The 21,243-nt window shown below is 40.4% G+C and overlaps 1 protein-coding gene across 2 annotated transcripts; it reads right to left on the minus strand.

The window, feature by feature from the left end:
- Positions 1 to 217: 217 nt before the first annotated feature.
- Positions 218 to 8,647, minus strand: LOC137361273 (tigger transposable element-derived protein 6-like). 2 transcript variants are annotated; one of them, XM_068026160.1, is made up of 3 exons: positions 7,999 to 8,647; positions 4,989 to 5,096; positions 218 to 1,046 (listed from the first exon to the last, which is right to left on the minus strand). In XM_068026160.1, exons 1-3 carry the CDS (start codon positions 8,595 to 8,597, stop codon positions 1,016 to 1,018), a joined length of 738 nt encoding a protein of 245 aa, XP_067882261.1. In that variant the 5' UTR covers positions 8,598 to 8,647; the 3' UTR covers positions 218 to 1,015. The 2 variants fall into 2 exon arrangements, with proteins under 2 accessions (XP_067882261.1, XP_067882260.1); XM_068026159.1 differs by lacking the exon at positions 218 to 1,046 and having other exon boundaries at positions 4,499 to 5,096.
- Positions 8,648 to 21,243: the final 12,596 nt, after the last annotated feature.

Consider the following 21,243-nt stretch of genomic DNA (forward strand, 5'->3'; position numbering starts at 1 on the left):
ACTGAGTATCACAGAGATAAGCAGAAAAAAATGTAAACAAGATAATAGAAAGCTTCAGGGAATAAACAGGTCAAAGGTTACCAAATTTATAAGGAAAAGACTCAAATGCACAGTTTCATTTGCAGATCTTAACAGCATAAAAGCAAAAATGTGTTACTTATAGCTACTGTGCAATACAGAAATAAATTTTAAAATTCAAAACTATAGTCTCTATGCGTTCAGTGTGGTTCACAAATAATCAAAACTTAAATAAGAGTTAATTTGAATAAACCAAGTTCTCTTAAATTGGACCCTCTGCCCAGAATTAAGGATAAGAAAGCTTCTCCCCTCCCCATAAGGCTTCATGGGTAAAAGGATAACTTTGAGCCCCAATTTCTTTCTTCTGTGGGTCTAATTAATGCAGAGTGTTTCTTGAAAATTCAAATGGATTTCTCTAGAGCTTCAAATTGATCTGTTCTTTGCAAACTGCTTCCTCAAACAGGCTCTTTTATCTTAAATGTGAGAATGAGCAACAAGAATTCTTTACAAAGAAAGAAAAAACAACTCCATGCTAATTAGCTCAGGTAAAGAATTTTAAAATATGAAAATGGAAAACCTACACAAATTGTGTAGCTCTTTTACTTTTGTGGAAATAACCTAAAATTAATGTTCTGTTCTGACCAGACCAAGCACCATGATGTGCCTAGGTATACATAATTGCAAAACAAAATTTGGGCATAGTTCTAATTAAAAAACGGAAAATTTTGGCATAAGATAGCAATGGCAAGGTCGGCACACAAAATAGCAAAATTTATGGTGTATATTGCTGATTTTATTGTTGCAGGAAATTCTGGACCATTATTGCAAGGTAAGGGACTTTTTAAAAAGACCAAGTTCCAAAGTTCAAAAAGGACCTTGTCTGCTGACTCAAAATAGTTGATGCTGAGGAAAGTGTGTTCTTTTGCAGATGCTGTCTGATACTTCTATACATCTGCAATTTTTGCAATTCTTTTCCTCTACCCACAGTTCTATCTCTTCAGAAGGCAGTAACTCTTGGTCTATAGGTCCTATGAGACAAGATAATGACTTTCAGTAGGTTACTCAACTATAAAATCATAATTGCTGAGCTTGTTCTTGTACTCAGTTGACTGCTGAATTTCCTTTGCTAGCCCAGTGTTTAATACATTTTTGTAAAATTCCTTTCAGTGCAAATGCAGATTTTTTTTAACCAAAAAGAGTTATCTGAGTTAACAAAAACAAGTCTCTAAGTTGATACCAAACTGGAATGGACTTCAAAACAACAGGGAGATCAAAAAATGTTATTACCTGGTAAGTTTGGGAAGCTGGGCTGACAAGTGGCAGATATTGTTCAAATTGGACAAACGCAAAGTTATGAGATTATTAAATATTACAATTTACACAAGGTAGTGAAAATATGGAATGGACTACAAAGGCAGGCAGTGGGGGCTGATTTGTACCAAAAATTAGTTTTTTTTATTCTTTCATGGGAAGTGTTTGTTGCCAATCCCCAATTCCCCTTGATAAGGTGGTGATGAGCTGCCTTCTTGAACTGCTGCAGTCCATCTGGTGTAGGTACACCCACAGTGCTGTTCGAGAGGGAGTTTCAGGATTTTGATCCAGTGACAGTGAAGGAACGGCGATATAGTTCCAAGTCAGGATGGTGCGTGACTTGGAGGGGAACTTGCAGGTGGTGGCATTCCCATCCGTCTGCACTCCTAGTTCTCTAGGTGGAAGAAATCATGGGTTTGGAAGGTGCTGTAGCAGGAGGCATAGTGAGTTTCTGCAGTGCATCTTGTAGATGGTACATACTGCTGCCACTGTGCGTCGGTGGTGGAGTGATTGTTGAAGGTGGTGGATGGGGTACGTATCAAGCGGACTGCTTTCTCCTGGATAGTGTCGAGCTTCATGAGTGTTGTTGGAGCTGTACTCATCCAGGCAAGTGGAGAGTATTCCATCACACTCCTGATATGTGCCTTGTATATATTGGACAGGCTTTGGGGAGTCAGGAGGTGGGTTACTCGCTGCAGAATTCCCAGCTTCTGACCTGCTCTTGTAGCCACAGTATTTATGCGGCTGGTCCAGTTCAGTTGCTGGTCAATAGTAACCCCCAGAATGTTGATGATGGGGGATTCAGCGATGGTAATGCCGTTGTATGTCAAGGGGAGATGTTTACATTCTCTCTTATTGGAGATTGGCATTGCCTGGCACCTGTGTGGCGTGAATGTTACCTGCCATTTATCAGTCCAAGCCTGAATGTTGTCCAGGTCTTGCTGAATATGTACATGGACAGTTTCAGTATCCGAGGAGGTGCAAATGTACACTGTACAATAATCAGTGATCATCCCTACTTCTGACCTTATCTTGGAGGGAAGGTCATTGATGAAGCAGCTGAAGATTGTTGGGCCAAGCACACTACTCTGAGGAACTCCTGCAGCAGTGTCCTGGGGGCTGAGATGATTGGCCTCCAACAACCACAACCATCTTCCTTTGTGCTAGGTATGACTCGAATCAGTGGAGAGATTTCCCCCCAATTCCTATTGATTTCAGCTTGGCTAGGGCTCCTTGATGCCACACTCAGTCAAATGCTGCCTTGATATCCAGGGCAATCACTCTCTCCTCACTTATCACAACTATCATAGGCTATGCTATCCCTAGACACCAGCTGATGGACCAGAATGGTCTTTCACTCTCCTGCATTATGTTTCTAAGAGTCAGAATAGAATATAAAGGAATTTTGCTGAAAATAGAGACATTTTGTCGATGTCTTGCACTCATCAGGACAATTCGCAAGAATACCAACACAAGGGAAGCAACAAATTTATACTGTATGAGAAAAGAGTGCTGATTGGTTGGCAAGTGGACTCTGATTGGTAGAGGCGTTGCCATGGAGAATGCACCAGTTTATGGTGACCGACAGTTAACTACCAAGCTTTGTTTGAAATTTAATCTGAGGTAGACTGGACACTTTTCAGGGCGAAAATGACAGCTTTAGGCCTGTTCATAAGTTTTGCGCGATATACAGCAAGAAATGATCTGATCAGGGTAGCCATCGTCATGCAGGATGCCTTGGATTCGCCCTATTTCAGCATCAAGCTTGCATGGTGAGCAAGGAAAGGGAGCTCATTTGACTGCTACATTTCAAAGGTGCCCAGTCTACCTCAGGTTACCCTGGAAGGGTAATGTATCCCAAAAATTTGAGCAACAGGTGAAGCTAGCTGTTTCACGCTGCTGCTATGCAGTAACAACACGCGTAGTGTTCGCCACTAACAGGATGCTGCTGTCAAGTCAAAAAGACGTTCTGCCCATCACACAAATGAGTAATGTGATATATGAATTTAAATGCCAGTATGGTGCTAGGTATATAGGCCATACGTTCCAAAGACTAGCAGATCGTATCAAACAACACATCCCTTCTGCTGTTCGCAACGGGCAAGGTACAGGCCGTACCCAACCAGCCCGTGCTTGCAAAACTCAAACACAGTGTCCAACATTAGATGCGATTCCGCAATGGGACAACATTTGCTAAATAATCCTGAGTTCTAAGAATTACGCTGACAACCAATTTAAGATGGTCAGTCGGGCTTGCAGTGTGGCACATTTGTGCGTACTGGAAGCTGCATATATTAATACACAGGACCCTGTTCTTTCTGTCTGCAAAGAACATGTACACACACTGCACCTGTTTCAGCTAAACAAAATAAATGATGAGCTGGTTCATTCCTCATGACAATGCCTTGACCAATCAGAGTCAAGCTGCCTGGTTTAAATTTCAAACAAAGCTTGGCAGTTAAATGTCAGTCACCATAAACTGGTGCATTCTCCAAGGCAACGCCTCTACAATCAGAGTCCACTTACCAAACAATTAGCACTCTCTTCTCATGCAGTATACATTTGTTGCTTCCCTTACATTGGTATTCTTGCGAATTATCCTGATGAGCACAAGACGAAAAGCTTCAACAAAATGTCTCTATTTTCAGCAATACTCAAACTACCAAACGACCATTAAAGGAATTTTATTAAAATGTGTTCAACAACCAGAGTTAATTAAACGTCCAATGCTCACAGATGTGGTTTCTAATAAAGTGACTATATGGTGGTCATGAAAGGGAATCATAGTCATTCTTTTCCCCTCTCTAGACCAAAGTCACCGAGGCCAAATGCCCCCATTGTCTCCCCAATCTACATCAATTAACTCAACGCAGACTGAAATCAAACCTATAACATTCCATCTGTTTGGCTCAGTATTACATACCCTGCTGTATTTATCTACTGAACCATCACCAGAGACCAGTTCTTAATTTTAAACTCATTGTTACTATCATACACTCATCTGTGGACAATCATGGTAAAATATTTTGGAAAAACAATCTGGGGATGAACTTTCATGAGGTTTCCGTGGTTCTTCCGGCAAAGATACAATGGACACACGGGAGAACCACAGGGAAATTCACTGTGTCAATAATGCCGCTTTAATGCTGGTAACAAGTCACTGTCGGCATCAAACACCAAGTTAAATTGGAAAACACTGAGGGTTCTGCATTTAGGGGTCCTTTAGCACTGACAATTCTCGGAGTCGTAATGCTTTCAACTGTTCAACTTCAATTTTTGCCCTGAGCAGTTCTTCCTCCAGTGCATGTAACCTTTTAAGGCTTTCCCTTTTCTCATCAAGATACAACCCAAACTTCCTTTGGTTTTCCAGGATAAGCTCTTGCTCTTCGGAAGATGCTGCTGGCATTTCATTCTCATGCCTGGTCCCATAGCGTGGGATGCCCCCCTGGTGCTGCTGCAGAAATAAAAGGTCATCCCTTGTAAACGGTCTAGGGGATGCTGCGGAGGGTATTCTAGCACAAGGTGGAGAGAGAGACACATTTGTGATTTGATGAGTCTCTGCCTTGTCCAATCCCTCAAAGCTGTTACTCGACTGTGGCTGAGCAGTTAACTGAGATTTCCCTTCACTTCGCTTTCGTCCTGCCTCTGGGGTTACCCACCTAGGAAATGCATAGGATTGGTAGCCAGAGGTTCCAGGCTGTGAATAAGAACTGCTAGGCATTTCCATACAGATATCTCTTCTTGAAACAGAATTCCTCCCATAGGACCTGTATAAAAATAACATTTTAAAAGTTTGAATGAATATATTCGTTCCATAGTTTCCCTACAATTAATTGCAAAAAGAATTGTGTTCAAAAATATATACGTTTTGACATAATAACTATGCATCTTTCCCAGCTGAGTTTAGGAATTTACCATGTGCAAAACCACACTATTTATAAACAAGTGTGCTCGCTTTTTTTTTTAGAAAACAATGCAACTGTACAGTTGTTTTTGATTATAAGCAGGCAAAATGATTTCCCTGACGCCAATACAAATTTCAGCAGCAACTAGTGAATTGATACAGAACAGGGAAGTCCAATTCCCTAACTTTGGCTGTATTATTTTATCCAGGGCCGAGGTAAAGGTACCCGAACTGACTTCAATGTCTGGAGGGCTAATAAATCACAGGGATTTGCACTCCTGATCGCAGCTAATAACCCCTCCTGGAAGTGCATATTTGTGAATGTCAGTGAGGGCCTGACTTCCGCGGTCAAGTCGCCTATGAATATTTACAGTCAAGGTTCCTAAATGTCACTTGGAAAATATGCCCGAGGGTGACTGGTGCCCATGGAACAGGTTCCAAGCAAGGCAGTTACACCTTCAGGAGAGAGAGAGAAAGAGAGAGAAAGGAAAAAAAAGAGAAAATTTTAGAAACGGAAAAGAAAAAACACAATCAGCTCAGTTCGGCTCAGATGGAAGCACTCTTGCATCGGAGTCAGAAGTGTGTGTGTGTTTATATGCCTTCCATGACTTGAGCGCATGAGATAGGCTAACACTACAATACAGTAATGAGAGAGCTGTAAATATTGTAATCCATTGTTGCAAGTGTCATCCTTCAAATGGGAGACTAAACTGAGGCCCTGTCTCTGTCAGATGGATGTTTGCATACTTGATTGAATGGAGCTGTCTTGGTATCTTGGCTAACTTTCGTCTTTCAACCAACATCACCGAAAACTGATTAACTGATTTTTGTGGGAGTTTGCTCTGTGTAAAATGTCTACTGTTTGTCTACTGTTACGAAAGTGCTTCTATATTTTTTGTTACGTACATGTTTTTGAGGACTTGTATTTAAATTGTGGATTTGGATTCATTGGAAGGCTAAAGATTTCATAGAAGTTGCACTTTGCTTTGTTGTTGACAGTTCAGTGAAATGACACTGAGATGTTGTTTAAAAACAGCCTTGCTGGAAGTCATGTGCTTTAAGCAATACACACAGAAGCTTTGGTGACCTGGAAAAGATGTTTATGGAGATTTAGAGGGGTCAGGAAGTTTAACTCTTGAGATATTGTTTTTGGTTTCACTTTGGATAGTGTATTGGGGTGTGAACCGCTTTGAAGACAGTTGGAGAAAACCAGCCAACAGAGCAGCCATCATCAGCTCACCCTCTTCTATCTCTTTGAAATCTTCCTGAGAATCAAGTGCAAGAAGTAGAGAAACTGATGCTGCATTTCTCCTGAAAAGCCTGCCAGAATCTCCTGATGCCACATTTCTCCTGAAAAGCTGCCAAACTGATCCTCAACATCGCCTGAAAAGAACTGCTCTAGAAAGATTCCAGTGACAGCCATCTACATGTATTTGGGACGCCAGACCAAAACTGGACAACTGATAACTTTCCATATCTTCTCTTTTTTTCTTCAAGAATTAGCAAGTATTTCGCCAAAGTATTCTTTTTGTCTTTATTTTTTAAATAACAGACCACTGCAGAGAGAATTTCTGTATTTTTTTTCCAGTGTGTGAGAGAGTTCGTTTGAGGGGAATTTAAAAATTTCATATTTCAATCCGCGTGTTAATGCTTTGCTTTGTTACTGATTAAATCTTGTTTTATAATAAACTGATAATTATGTTGTTTATTAAAGAAACCTGGTTGGTGTATTTTATTCTGGAACAAAGAGTAGAGTATATGATTGACTACAGCGGTAATTGGGTAACCATTTTAAAAAATATATGCTGTGACCTGTCAAGAAGTGGAACTTGAAACGACAGTGCACTCCTCCTACCTTGGTCGTAACACTACATCACTGTCATAATACCTCAAAAGTAATCAGCTAGCTACAAAACACTTTGGGACATTCTAAGGGTAATAAGGTTGTAAATAATTTCTTCTTTCTTCCCTTCAGCCATGCAGCAGTTCGCAATGATTAATTTAATTCACGCCATATGATATTTCTTAGTGATGTGATAAGGTGTTATATTACAACTAGCTTCTGTGTCCCTGAACTAGGAGAAAGAAAGGATAAGGGTTCAGGGGGTCAGACTCTTGATGTTGTGTTGCTAAATGCAAGGTAGAAAAAATAATTTACAACTATATATAGTACCTTATCACCCTTGGAATGTCCCAAAACATTTGACAGTTAGCTGATTACTTTTGATGGTTTGGCAGTTGTTATGGTGAGCAAAGACGGCAATCAATTTCCGCATAGCATGGTTCCAGAACCAGCAGATAAAAGAGCAGATAATCTGTTTTTGATGGTGTTGGCTGAGAGAGGATTGTTGGTCAGGATAGCATGGGAGATTTTGTCCTCTTTTACAAACAGTGCCATTGGATCTTTTACTTCCATCTGAGAAGACTGACAGGGCTGGTCCAGAAGATGGCACCTTCAACAATGTAGCACCCCCTCAGTATTGCACAAAGTGTCAACTCAGATTATATGCTCAAATCCTAGGTAGGACTTGAATTTACAACCTTCTCAGAGGTAAGACTGCAACCAAGCTGACACAAAACGTCTTTAAACCTAAATCTCAGCAGCAGGGAAGAGGTATAATGAACAGTTTAACTGTCCTAAGGAGAACGAAAAAAAGAAAAACCTATAATTTAATATAAAGAAACTGTTCAAATGATGTTTTCCTTACTTTTCAGTAAATTAATTAAAAAGTAGTGTACAAGAAGTGATAAGTTGTTAAACTTACGTGTTATATTGGCTCGATGAAGATGTTAGTTGGCCGTTACTTCCTCTTGACAGTTTAAAGGCAGGTATAGATTTCTCTTCCTCAACATCAATATCTTCTGACTTTGTAATTCCTTTCATAATATCTCCTGGTTCCTGATCAGCTATATCCCAAACACATACCTTAATAGCAGCTTGCTCCACATACTGATGAAATTCCTCTTCAGTCATTCCTTCTGGTGGCACAACCTCTTGTGCTACACTGCCTACTGACTGCCCTCTGCCATCATTTTCTCCATGTGCTTGTTGCAAAAAGGCACTGTGACGAGCTTTCCACCTGTTGATCCAACCCACAGTAGGAACAAAATTCCTGATTTGCATAGCATCCGCCAGGCCCTTGGCCTTTGCAGCCAAGACTTCATCTGAGACGAGTACATGTTGTGCCCTGGCAATCTGGAACCACTGTAAGAGGGCTGTATCTACATCACTATCCCTTCCTTCCCTTTTGCGCTTACGATCTGGATTGCAATTATTGTGCCATTCCATCAGGACTTTTTCCTTGTTCTTGATTAGCCTGGAGATGACAGGCTGTGTAACACCAAAACGCTTTGCAAGTTCCATCTGGGAGATCTTTTGCCTCTGAAGCAATTCAAGAACTTGAATCTTCTCAGATAAAGTAAGTTCCTTCTGTTTTTTTCTTGTGGATTCCATGGTGTAACTGAACTGTTCAGTAACTAAACTTTGCACTGAATAATCTAGAGTTCTGACTTGCTCTTTTAAATCAGAATACCTCCAAAGGCCAGCCCCCACTTCAGAAACACACCCAAAACCTGCTTTCTTAGGTAATGATGTGCAAAAGGAGCCATTCAGCTTGAATATTCAAAGTAATGAGGTGCTGAATGTCTCTATTGTGTAGTATAAAACCCTGAGTCTTGCATAATGCTAAACCAGGGGTCAAGGAAGGTCAGACTAATCCCTCAATGACTGTGTAAGAAACGCCTAGCTAATCCATTGAAGCTGTTAAGTGTATAATGGCAAGCTGTCAATAGCCATTATTCTGCACATCTGCATCTAAGTATAAACTTATTTCCTATAAACTTAGCTCTACTGAAGCAGCAGCTGCAAAACAAATTTTGAAAGTTCATAAACTGAAATAATCTATACACTTAAACTGTAGTCTCACATATCCCCTTTCTATTTTTAATGCTCATTATTAGCACTTTCCTACTTAGCAAACATGTTGCAAAACCAGATCAATTTTAGAGAGAGTTTTGTTATTTTCCTCTTACACATGATATGCTGCAATCACGTGTTTTGTATACAAATGGCACTGACCTCTACTCTTCACCCCTAGTTCCTACCAAGCACAGAGACAGGAACTAGGCTGCAAGGGGGAGGGGAGAAAGAGATTACTATACTATCATTAACACAATACAGAACATTAAGTTGGAGTTTAAAGCTCACAAGGAAAAGTATTTAAAAAATCCTTAAAGCTGAACTGAGTTCACAACCAAAATTTTTACAACTGAGCATTCAAAACAGACATTTGAGTTTTGGGAACTGCATCTCCTCCCCCCTTATGTTCCATTCTTTACCTGAAGGTACTGACTTTAAGCTCAGGCATGTTTATACATGTGCCTGCTGCCCTACAGCACCTTGCCCAGTCGCCATTTTTCACATGTGAGGCTCATTTGGGGTAAACACGGTTGAACCTAACTGTGTTCTCACCCCATGCTTACATACCAGCACTTTCCAGCAGTGGTCACTGCAATCACAATTGAGATGATATTAACCCCACGCAGCTCAGGGATGCTAAAATTATTTCAACACTAAACTCTGGTCGTGATCTGCCAACTAAGCATAAAAATTTATTTTTATTTGTTCCTGGGATGTGGGCGTCACTGGCTAGGCCAGCATTTATTGCCCATCCCTAATTGCCCTTGAGAAGGTGACGGTGAGTTTCCTTCTTGAACTGCTGCAGTCCGTGTGGGGTAGATACACCTACATTGCTGTTGGGAAAGGAGTTCCAGGATTTTGACCCAGTGACAGTGAAGGAACGGCGATATAGTTCCAAGTCAGGATGGTGTGGCGCTTGGAAGGGTTAGGGTTAGGGTTAGGAAGGGAACTTGCAGGTGGTGGTGTTCCCATACGACTGCTGCCCTTATCCTTCTAGGTGGTAGAGGTCATGGGTTTGGAAGGTGCTGTCTAAGGAATTGAAACTGGGCATTTATTAGCTCAGTGCCACACTAAACAGTCCATTTATCTATGGGACAACCAGGGAGGTCCAATTCATTTTTTTCTATATGCAATAACTAAATATGACTGCTTCGTCTTGTGCAACACTTTAGCTATCGAATTTTCCCTGCTTATAATATGGAACCGATTCAGAAACATGGAATTAAGCAAACATAGTTGCTACAAAGTCATATTCAGGATTATCATTCTGACTACAGATTATTTTTATCATCAGGGGATGGCCAGCGAAGAGGCAGAATGAGCTCTCAGCCTATCCAGGCCAGGATCAGTCCATACCAAATGGCAACAGTGAATACTATTTACCTCTTTGCTGCCATTGGCACTTTGACTTCAGAGGCAGGGTGTGATTTTTCCTTTGGATGATTCCCCTGGAAGCATATGAACCATACCATGTATGCAATGACAGTGCCTCTGATAGTGCAGTTGTAACTGGAGGCAAGCCTTGAAGGCGAAAGGGGAATAAAAGTAGCAAGGCGACTTAAAGAGCAAGAAAGACACTTTATATTGTTTCAAAAACACTTATAAATACAAAGGAAAATGCAGTATCATGTCACCTGCATAATATTTTAGTAAAACAAATTAAATATTTTGTTTAAAAATATGGAAAAACTACATTGAAAAAGTTTGCGCTGGCATAGTATCTCGTGCAGTGTGCAGCATTTGTATATGGCAGTAGCAGAATAGTTTTTGGAGCATCTGAAAACTCCCCAAGTAAAGTGGCACCATACACCAAACTTTAACTGCTTCAATAATCGGAGCCAAAGTACAATAGTCACACAAATGCCACTTCTCTGCCACAGTTTCGGAAAGTAATTTGGTAATTACTACCAAATAATCAAAAACCCCATTCTTATTTAATGCAACCAGAGAGATATGCATAAAATTTGCACAGTACACAGTGTTCTATAAAATCAATTCCTTTCCTTTATTTAGTACACACAGAGAAATATGAATGCTTTAAGTCACAGGATAATGAATTTGCATCTCAACGATATACACAATCTACACAGTACTACTGTATTTACAAAGCATGTCATTGCTATTCTATACACATCCCCTTCAGAAATCCAGCCAGGATAATTCGCTGCAGTTTCCCTGCAGAAAACCATTGAGTGCCACAAAGAAAGGATCACCACTTCATAAGGCTATGCTTCTCGGTTAATTAGTGGGAATTCCATAAGAATACATTTTAGCTGCAACACTGTCGTAATGGAACACAGCACTCAAAGGAATCTGGCTTGCTAACCTCTAAACCTTTTCTTTGTACTGTCAATAAATCTTTCAATTTGTGAAATTCAGAACAAACATTCTTACACATATGATAATTACTAACCAACGGCAAGACACCTGGTAGGGAAGAAAGCAAATATAATCTAATCTAGAGGGCCTCTTAATTCAGCATAACATTTGTTGGAATGATGTTGCTATACTTCCAAGAGAGACACTTTTGACTAAAGTTTACATTTTTTTGCTAGGTTAGCAATGAAAATAAAAGTTGGTGACCACGGCTGGTAATATTTGCAGCTGACAGCATAAGTGAGAAAAAAACCTGCTGTGATGGGTTGCCATGTAACCATCTGCACCAAGGCCACCTGTTATATTACAGCACTGCACTAGGGTAGGGACAGCCTTGGGTGGTAGTGACATGATATAAATCCAGCATTAAGGAAGGTAAATAGGCCATGCAAATAAAGAACTATTTTGCAATCAGCTGATCTATTCACCCAAAATGTTGTTCTGAGGTCCTATCACCTTGATTTCTGAATGCTTTGAAGCACCACACTGTCCTGCCACCACCCCAGCCCCCTGCCTCCCAAATTAAGATAGCAACAATAATTTGTATTACTACCAGAGAAAAATATCCCAACAATTGAAAATAATGCAGGAAGATGTGGGGTACTAGATAAGTAATCCATGCTCTTCAAACACAATGGCAGAGTTGAATACCAACTTAGAATAATTTTTATTTTAATAATGTGCCTCTGCTAATGTCCTGATAGTTCATTTCTTCAAATATCTTTTTCATGGGATTTTGCTGCAAAAAACAACACAAGGCTAACAGCACTCACGATTATTTACATGAAAATCAAACAGCAACATCCAGTGACTGCATATCAATGCACAGTAAAACCACAAAATCTAAATGCTGGAAGTAGGTACACATTGAGCTGAATTAGAAGGCACTTTCTGTAGTAGGGCAAACTTCTCTTATGCCTGGATATTTAAACACTTTTTAAAACAATTGTTCCTTTTTTTAAAAAATATAAAACAGCTTATCATTTGACTTAACACAATAAATGGGAGATCTGAAAGTAAAAAAAAAAAATTATGACCAAGAACTTCAACTTGTATTCAAAATAAATGCAAAGTCAGTGCAACAAAGATTCCTTTGCATACTGGTCCATACAGGCCTGAAGCTGAAGCCACATTTGGTATTGGGCCTCATTAAAATACTGCCAGGCAAACTGCAGCTGCAAAATGACAAGTCTGCAGCAGCCCCTTTAAGGATCACATTAGACTGCTCAATGGCTGGTACGAATATCCAGTGCATGTGTAAAGCAAGCTCCACCTATTTGTAACAAAATTTCACATTTGGGCTCCTGTAATAGGTAAAATTGATCTGTTTATTTAAGGAGCCTCATGCCTGCTTTATATGGGTGTTCTGCATGACTAAAACTCATGAAGCCCTTCAGCATAGTTCTGGCATAGCAGATCATACCACAAGATTTGGAGATTTAAAGCTGAATTTGCACTGGGAAAACAGGAAATCCGGAGTTACATTTAACAAATTTTGACAGCTAGAAAAGTAAACTTATCCACAACCTTGGCTCCAGCAATTTTCTGACCTTCCTTCATCATCGCAACATACCCAGCTTGGCATCAACATCAGGCTCCTTCCCCATACTTCACCATCTCCACCCATACAGTTTACTCTTTCTGTTCATAATCACAGTACTTCAGGGAAGCCAAGATCGGAAGTACACACCTGAACTTGGTAATTGCAAGTGATGCAAACAAATTATAGGAAACGCAAGTTATGGTACCCACAGGAATAGCAACATCATCTGGATTCAGAAATGCAAAGTACCAGAAGAGAACTATATAATTTTAGAAAATCTAGCTTCAAAAAGAAATTACAGAACAGCTCAAGAAAATTGATTTGTGGGACATTGTTCAATCAGACTTCAGTTGGGAACAAGTTGAACATCTTTAAAGGCCTAATGCTAAAACAAGCAAAACATATGCATGCTCAGAATCAGCAAGTAATGGCTAAACAAATTAATCAGAAGTGAAATAAAGAAGGAAAATCTTCTGTAAATCCAAGGAGAAAGGAAAGATGTGTGGTTGTGCACTGACAACTGACTTGGACAAGATGTCTCCTTTACTACATGGCATCAAAGTGAAGGTGAGGCAGAAAAAGGAGTTAATTTAGAGTTATCTGTGGCCAAATATTGGCTAGAATATCTAGGATACCTTAAATAAGAATGAAAGCACCATAATTTGTCCAAGAGGAGGTAGTTGTGTGTGTAATAACTGCTCATGTGAAGGATGAGCAAGGGGTCACATGATGAATACCTCAGCTGGAGTCGAAACAAACCTTTCACCAAATGCAGCTCCTTCAGCTAAATGTGGACAAACAAATGGCACAGTTGTTGGTAAACCCCATCTGCAGAACCTAAACTCTATCATCGGACAGTGCAACCTAGATTGACCAAAGTGCCAGTGTGAACAATCAATAACAGCCAGGCTGCAGCAGCTGACTTCATAACTTAAATTACAAGACTATGGCAAGAGAAATGCACCAGATGCAGGTATGGTATGTCTTATCAAGTAGGTTTTTGCACAGCCATTGGAATCCTGAGTCCTGTAGGAACCATCAGCTACTATGATGTGCTAAGTACAATGCACACGGTCCTCATCAGTGAGGTGTGGTACTTGCATGTAAGACACCCTTCAAGGAGGAAATGTTATGACAAATGTATTGTTGTCTTTATTATTGATTTGAATTCCTTACTAACAGTAACAGAAATAATGCAGTGTATATTCAACATGCTTACTAAAGATGAGGAGAATCACATGGTCATACATTCCAGTAAGTACAGTGACGAGGGTTCTCCATTCAGTCCTTGGTCCTTGCTATTGTTTACTTGAATATGAGGCAGGTAAAGGATCATAGGGGATGTATTGTCTGTAAATCAGATTCAATGGTGAATCAGCACCCAAGAAAGATATCTAGCTTTAAACCTGAAAATCTAACAGATATGGTCTATTCAAGCTTCCGAACAGCAGATCATAAATTTCTGCCAGGAAGGCTACTTAGCTAAATGCAAAACAGTGGGGATACAGGGTAAAACTTGAAATTAGATAAGAAACTGGCCAAGGGGTAGAAAACAGTAGGAGCTTATTAGAGGAATTATGTTAGCATGGGAGTGTCTATGATGAATTTTTTAGTTTACTAGTCAAAAATGCAATTACACACATCTTGATTTCCAATTAATACTGGACACTGCTGTACAAGCAGATTCCCTCATGTTGTTGCTCATGATATCTTGAAGATGTGCTGTTCTAAGCCATGCAGTTCAATAAGTTCTTTGCACCATGTTAATCCGCTGAAATTATCAATTTACACACCACTTCACAAGACCTCTGTATCTGTGCAATGTTCATTTTTTACGCACAGGGGATTTCTGGGACAAACTGTTCTCAGTTAAACTGTAAGTTTATGGTCGGAGAAACACAGATACAGGGTTAAAATATCTAAAAGAATCACCAGAACCTCACGTATTACAAAAGCTGGACTGTACTTGTGGACAGAGGACATGCTTTGTAGTGACTTGATCCAATCACAATAGGATGCATGAAAATGAATGAAAATATATTAATGTTTTAAATTAGCTTGGTAGACAGGTTCATCTGTTGATCTGAAATATTAGGTGCTGTGGTAAAGAAAGGAAAGAAAACAAGAAAGTCTCGAGTCTCCCTGCCCTTCTGTGAGATAGTGCCATGGGATCTTTTACATCCACCCGAGCAGGTAGATGGGACCTTGGTTGAATGTCTCATCTGAAAGACGGCATCTCTGACATTACAGCACTTCCTCAGTACTGTACTAGAGTGTCATGGAGTGTCATCCTTGATGTTTGTGTTCAAGTCCTGGAATGGGACTTGAATCTGGAACCTTATGATTCAGAGGCAAGATTGCTACTAACTGAGCCACAGCTAAAAAAGACTTGGATTTATATAGCTCCTTTCATGACCTCAGGACATCCCAAAGCACTTTTCAGCCAATGAAGTAATTTTGAAGTGTAGTCACTGTTGTAATGTTGGAAACGTGGCAGCCAATTTGCACATAGCAAACTCCTACAAACAACAATGTGACAATGACCAGGTAATCTGTATTTTTTTTTTAAAGTGATGTTGATCGGGGAATAAATGTTGGTTAGGACACCGAGGATAACTCCCTTACTCTTCTTTGAAATAGTGCCATGTGAGTTTACATGTCCACCTGAAAGAGCAGAAGGTGCCTCAGTTTAACATCTCATCCAAAAGACAGCACCTCTGACAGTGCAGCACTCTCTCAGTACTGCACTGGATTTTCAGTCTAGATTTTTATGCTCAAGTCTCTGGACTAGGACTTGAACTTGAACCTTCCAACTCAGAGACATGAATGCTACCATCTAAGCCACGGCTGACACTATATGAATAATGATTTGGAGATTGCTCTTCCCATCCACCACTTCTAGTGGGCAAATTGTGTTAACACCAACATGTCCCCTCGAAGCACTGGGGACTGTATCATTTTCCAAAAGATTAAAGAAAACTGACAGATCTCTGCTGTAGTTTTAATCTGGCTAGAATCTTAGAAATAGTGCTCCTCCAGTTGTAAGCAGGAGCTCCTCTTTACTGTTTACAACCACATAACCCACTCACTTAAACTTGAATAACTGTACTGTTAATCAATAACCAAGGAAGCAATCTTCATTTCACCAACAGGAAGGCAATCAGTGTTCGGCAAAAATAAATTGAAAATGAAAAGTACTGAAACAATCTAGTACTTTTCTGAGCTGTGGAAGATATGGCTATTTGCATCTGAGGGGCAGGAATTTTGAAGTATTGTTGGTCTAGCACCAGTGGCTCTATCGACCTTGCTCAGATAATGGTTTAGAAAATAATCTAGCCAGAGAACTATACTGTGTCATTATGAAGACTGGGAAGTTTACATTGCAGTGTGCATAATGAGCATTAGCGCATGGTTGATTGAAATCTTATTCCAATTGGGTGACCAGCCATCATTAGTTCCTATGTTCCTCTCATCCCATGATTTAATTAGTTTCCCGTCTCCTGTTTCAGCATCAAACTGACTGGATCAGTCACGATTGCATCCATTACTATAAGATTCAGAAGATTGCCTCTGTAACACTCTGAAATTGGATATGTTCATTGCAGTGCTAACAATGCCTAATTAGCATGAAAAGCCTATAAAATAAACATTTCACAAGCCATAATGAATATCTTTATGTGAGGAAGAGAATATAAACACAAGACAGAATAATGCACACAGGAAGCCACACACCAGCAGAGGCAAATGAATTAGAGACAAAGGAAGCTGCTGAACCAAAGCAATTGGTATTAGAGGTTGGGCATGGGGGTTGGGAGAGGAAGAGGAGTGAGTGAGTGAGTGAGTGTGAGAGAGAGAGGGCTAAAAAACAATTAATTTTAGGACAGGAGAATAACAACCAAAGTTTCAGAAAAAGACAAATAAACACAGGTAAATTATCTTCCCACAGACAACAATCCAGCTAAAGAACTACATTATATAACTCTGAACAAAGATTTTTGGTGATTTCATTTTTGTTAAAACCTTGCCTTTCCCAGATGGCTCATTGACTTTCTTAAAGGGTAGTGAACAACAAAAACCCAAGCCCCCGGAATGATTCCTGGCCAGTTGTGAATTAGTTGATCTCAGTCAAGGTGCTACCGATCCGCAACACTGATTATACTTAATCCAATTCTCCTCGTCAACAGCATGCTTTTCCAATCCGAAGTATTTGCTGACCTTTCTGCCTCTTTCTCCTCCATCAAACAACTTGCATTGATACATTACCTTTAAAACAAAACACATCCCAAGGTGCTTCACAAATGGAAACAGACAGGGAATTGGACACTAAGCTGGACAGTATTTGGCATCCATTTTGTCTGATTATGCCTCTCTGAGGTGACGTGGATGTTTTTCTACCTTAAAAAGATGCGATACAAATGCAACTAGTTGTTGCCGTCATCTGTTCTCTTCAGATACTGGGCAACTGGATGAGTGTTCCCAGCATTTTCTGATTTTTGTTTCAGGTGCCTTGATGGGTCCATCAGAGAGCGTCAAGAGAGGCACAGAGGTTAGCTTGGGCTTATCCAAGGAGTATTCAGACATGTGATGGCAGTAGGAGAGTTTGAAAGATAGAGGAGTGGTGATGGGATGGAGCAGGAATTAGGGTAGTCAAATATCCAATAAAGAAGAAAGGAAGGAGACGCATGACAGGAAGGAAAAAATACAGGAGTCAAGAACCTAAGAGCGCCAAGAGAAAAAAAAGTGAGAAAGAATAATGAGCTTGGGTCTGGAGAAGAAACAAAATGCACATGCAAATGGACACAGTGCATTACCTCCTTTGAGAACAACATATTGCAAACCTGTGGAGCTTTCCCAGTTCATAATCAGCATTTGAACTGGGTACAAAGTTATTGATTCAGAAGAGTTATAAATAAAGGAACATTTAAATGGGCATGGGCATGTATTTACCTATTTGTTGGTTTACCAGAAGGAATTTTGTGTTGTTAGGTCGGTTTTGCAGCAGAGTTAGCTTTTACCTGAAGGACTGAGGATGTGGATTTTGAAATGAGAGGCAATCAGGATCAAACAGGATTTGGCTTTTCCTCTCCTTCATCAGCATCAAGTGGATAAACTTGCTTTTCAGCAGGGTTAAGCTCTCCACTTGTCTGGATGAGTACAGCTCCAACAACACTCAAGAAGCTTAACACCATCTAGGACAAAGCAGCCTGCTTGATTGGCACCCCATCCACCACCTCCACAACAGTGGCAGCAGTGTGTACCATCAGATGCACTGCAGCAATTCGCCAAGGCTCCTCTGACAGCACCTTCCAAACCCATGACCTCCATCACCTAGAAAGTCAAAGGCAGCAGACACAAGGGAACACCACCACCTGCAAGCTCCCCTCAAAGCCACATAACATCCTGAATTGGAACTAGATCACCGTTCCTCAGTCGCTGGGTCAAAATCCCGGAACTGTAGGCGTACCTACACCAGATGGACTCCAGCAGTTCAAGGTGGCGGCTCACCACCATCTCAAGGGCAATTTGGGATGGGCAACAAATGCGAGCCTTGCCAGCGATACTCAACCCATGAAAGAATTTTTTAAAACGTGCATTTTTTTAAGCAAGTGCTCAATCTGCCAAGAGATTGGGGACTGGTGATGTTAATGTAAAAAGCCAGGAGTCAAGGAAGGCCGCAAAATACTTACTTGGCAAGTGAGGGATAATTGATAAAGGGTGGAGAAAGGGAGATACAATGCTAAGACACTTTCATAACTAGCAAAATAGCAGAACAGGCTTGATGAAATTTTGGTCTGCTCTTTTCCTTTATACTCAACACCATCTTTGTGACAGCAATAAATTGTCTAGATAGTGACACACTACCAGCAAGAGTCATGATGGGCTTTGAAAGCTCATCTGATAACAGTCAAATTCCCTTTTTTGGGTTGCCCAGGCAAGCTAACTTGTACCTGAGTCTGAGACTTCAAATGAGTACCTGTGGAGCAGTAGCTTTCCCTCATTTAAACAAAGCAATCGAAGTTGTTCTTAAATCTTGGGTTGCATGAGTGCCTGTGCATCTGGAGTCTCCAAGACTATGGGATGGCTGCTCTGCTCCATCTCCAGTCTTAAGAGGGTTCAAAAATGGAAGTCTGCTCAGGTTATTCAGTTTTAAATTCACATCTATGTCCCTTGTTTGGTGCTGCATCAGTGGCTGCTGTCCAGGAAGATAATCTGAAATCTGATTCCAATGTCAAGCCCTCCATGGGAGTTTTCTTCTGAGCTTTGTCCCGATGGGAGAATGAAAAAGAGGCAGCCTTGTGTTCTTTGTCTTTTTTGTATGCCTTTTGCAAGATTTCAGTAGAGGTTGAATAGGTCATGGAGTTTCTGCTTTTCTTTGTCCTTTCAAGAAAGTCTCAACAAATTTTGCAGGCTACAGAATTGCGATTTAACACAAGATGCTACAGGCACCTTTCAGAAATACTAGTTGAAAGAAACTTTCTGCACTCTGTGCAGGGCTCAAAATGTGAGATATCAATTAATCTGTGGAAAATTTCTCCAAAACCAATTAGTATTTTATTTTCACTTAACAGCCTCATTCCAAAATGTTTCTTGCAATGGAGGCTGGCCACAGAAGAAAAACTAATGCAAATACATAAAGGAAGTGGGTTCAGAGACACAGTACAGCACCAGCTAAAAGCCTCTTAAAGAAGCATGCTTTCAATATCCTGATTGCATTTTTGCTTTAACCATGTTATAAAAGTGTTATAAAATGTTAATTATTTAGGTACTTTAATATGAACCAATTACAAAACCATAATTTCTTTGATTTATTTATGAGATGTGGGTGTCACTGACACAGCCAGCATTTATTGCCCATCCCTAATTGCCTTTGATAAAATAGCAGTGAGCTGTCTTCCAAAACTCACTGCAGTCTGTGTAGTGAAGGCACTCCCACAATGCTGTTAGGGAAGGAGTTCCAGGATTTTGACCCAGCGAGATGAAGGAATCGTAATATACTGGTGTGTGACTTGGGAGGGAACTTGCAAGTGGTGGGGTTTCCTGTCCTTTTCCTCATGTTTGCATAAATGGGAAAACCTCGAGAGGCTAGCAAGCAGAGCCCCAGAGTAATTGAGTTTGGTGTGACTGAGGTAGATAAAAGGCTCACTAAGGATAAGGTAGGGGCAGAAGCATGTTGTTATGTTATAGCAGTGGAACTAGGTAATCTTGGTGGTAACAAGGATGTGGGATTTGTGGGGTCAGCTCAAATGGGACATCAAGGCTGTATACATTGGGTTCAATTCTGACGTAGCTGCTAGATAGGTAGAAAGTCAGATACTGAGATGCAGGGTTTTAGGAGGTCTTGCTGACGTTAAGCCAAAGGAGATCCTTGTTGATCAAGAACAAAATCAGATAAATAGTCATACGGCACAGTGGTGGTCAAGAGTCAAAAATAGTGACTGAAAGATAACGTAGCTAAGAAAATGGGAACCAAGGATGAAATCTTCACAGACACCCATTATGTACATAGGAAAGATGAAAAATCATTATAGAAGATGCACTGATTGCATTGGGGTAGGTAGCAGTGTTAGGAAGATTGTTACAACAGTGCCATGGAGATGACCACAATTGAGAAGCATGGAAAGATCAACTGTGTTAAACATTGCAGAGGTCAAGGAGGACTAAATGTGAAAGCACACCAGAGTCACAGAGGAGATCGTTGGTGACTCTGCTGAGGGTAATCTTGGTGCATTGGATAGGTACTGCAGAGATTCAAAGAAGGAAAGATGGGAAAGGTGGCATGCAAGTAGGTGGCAACAACATGCTCAACCACAGGAATTTCCCCAGTGAGGGAGAGGGGTTTCCTGATCAGTCACCTAATTTTGGCACAAAGCCTGGTTAAACGGCATATCTCCTACTCAGGTTACGATGGCTGATCGAAAACATTTCTGAGGAAATTCCTAACCAAGGACAGGAAGCTTGGACAGATGGCAGCAATCGGAGAACATGGAAGGGTTTTTGAAGTGGAGTGGTGTCGGCAGTATTGAAAGGTGGAGGTACAGTGTCTGAAAAGAAACAGCCGTTGACGATAACAAATTGCATTGAGCCAAGCAGATAAATAGTTTATCTTTTTTCAGACTTAACATTGCTCTTTCAAATAGACTTAATTTTTTTCGATAATGGAGGAGTGAAAAA

This window comes from Heterodontus francisci, unplaced genomic scaffold (genome assembly GCF_036365525.1).
Source record: "Heterodontus francisci isolate sHetFra1 unplaced genomic scaffold, sHetFra1.hap1 HAP1_SCAFFOLD_1832, whole genome shotgun sequence".
NCBI classification, from domain to species: domain Eukaryota; kingdom Metazoa; phylum Chordata; class Chondrichthyes; order Heterodontiformes; family Heterodontidae; genus Heterodontus; species Heterodontus francisci.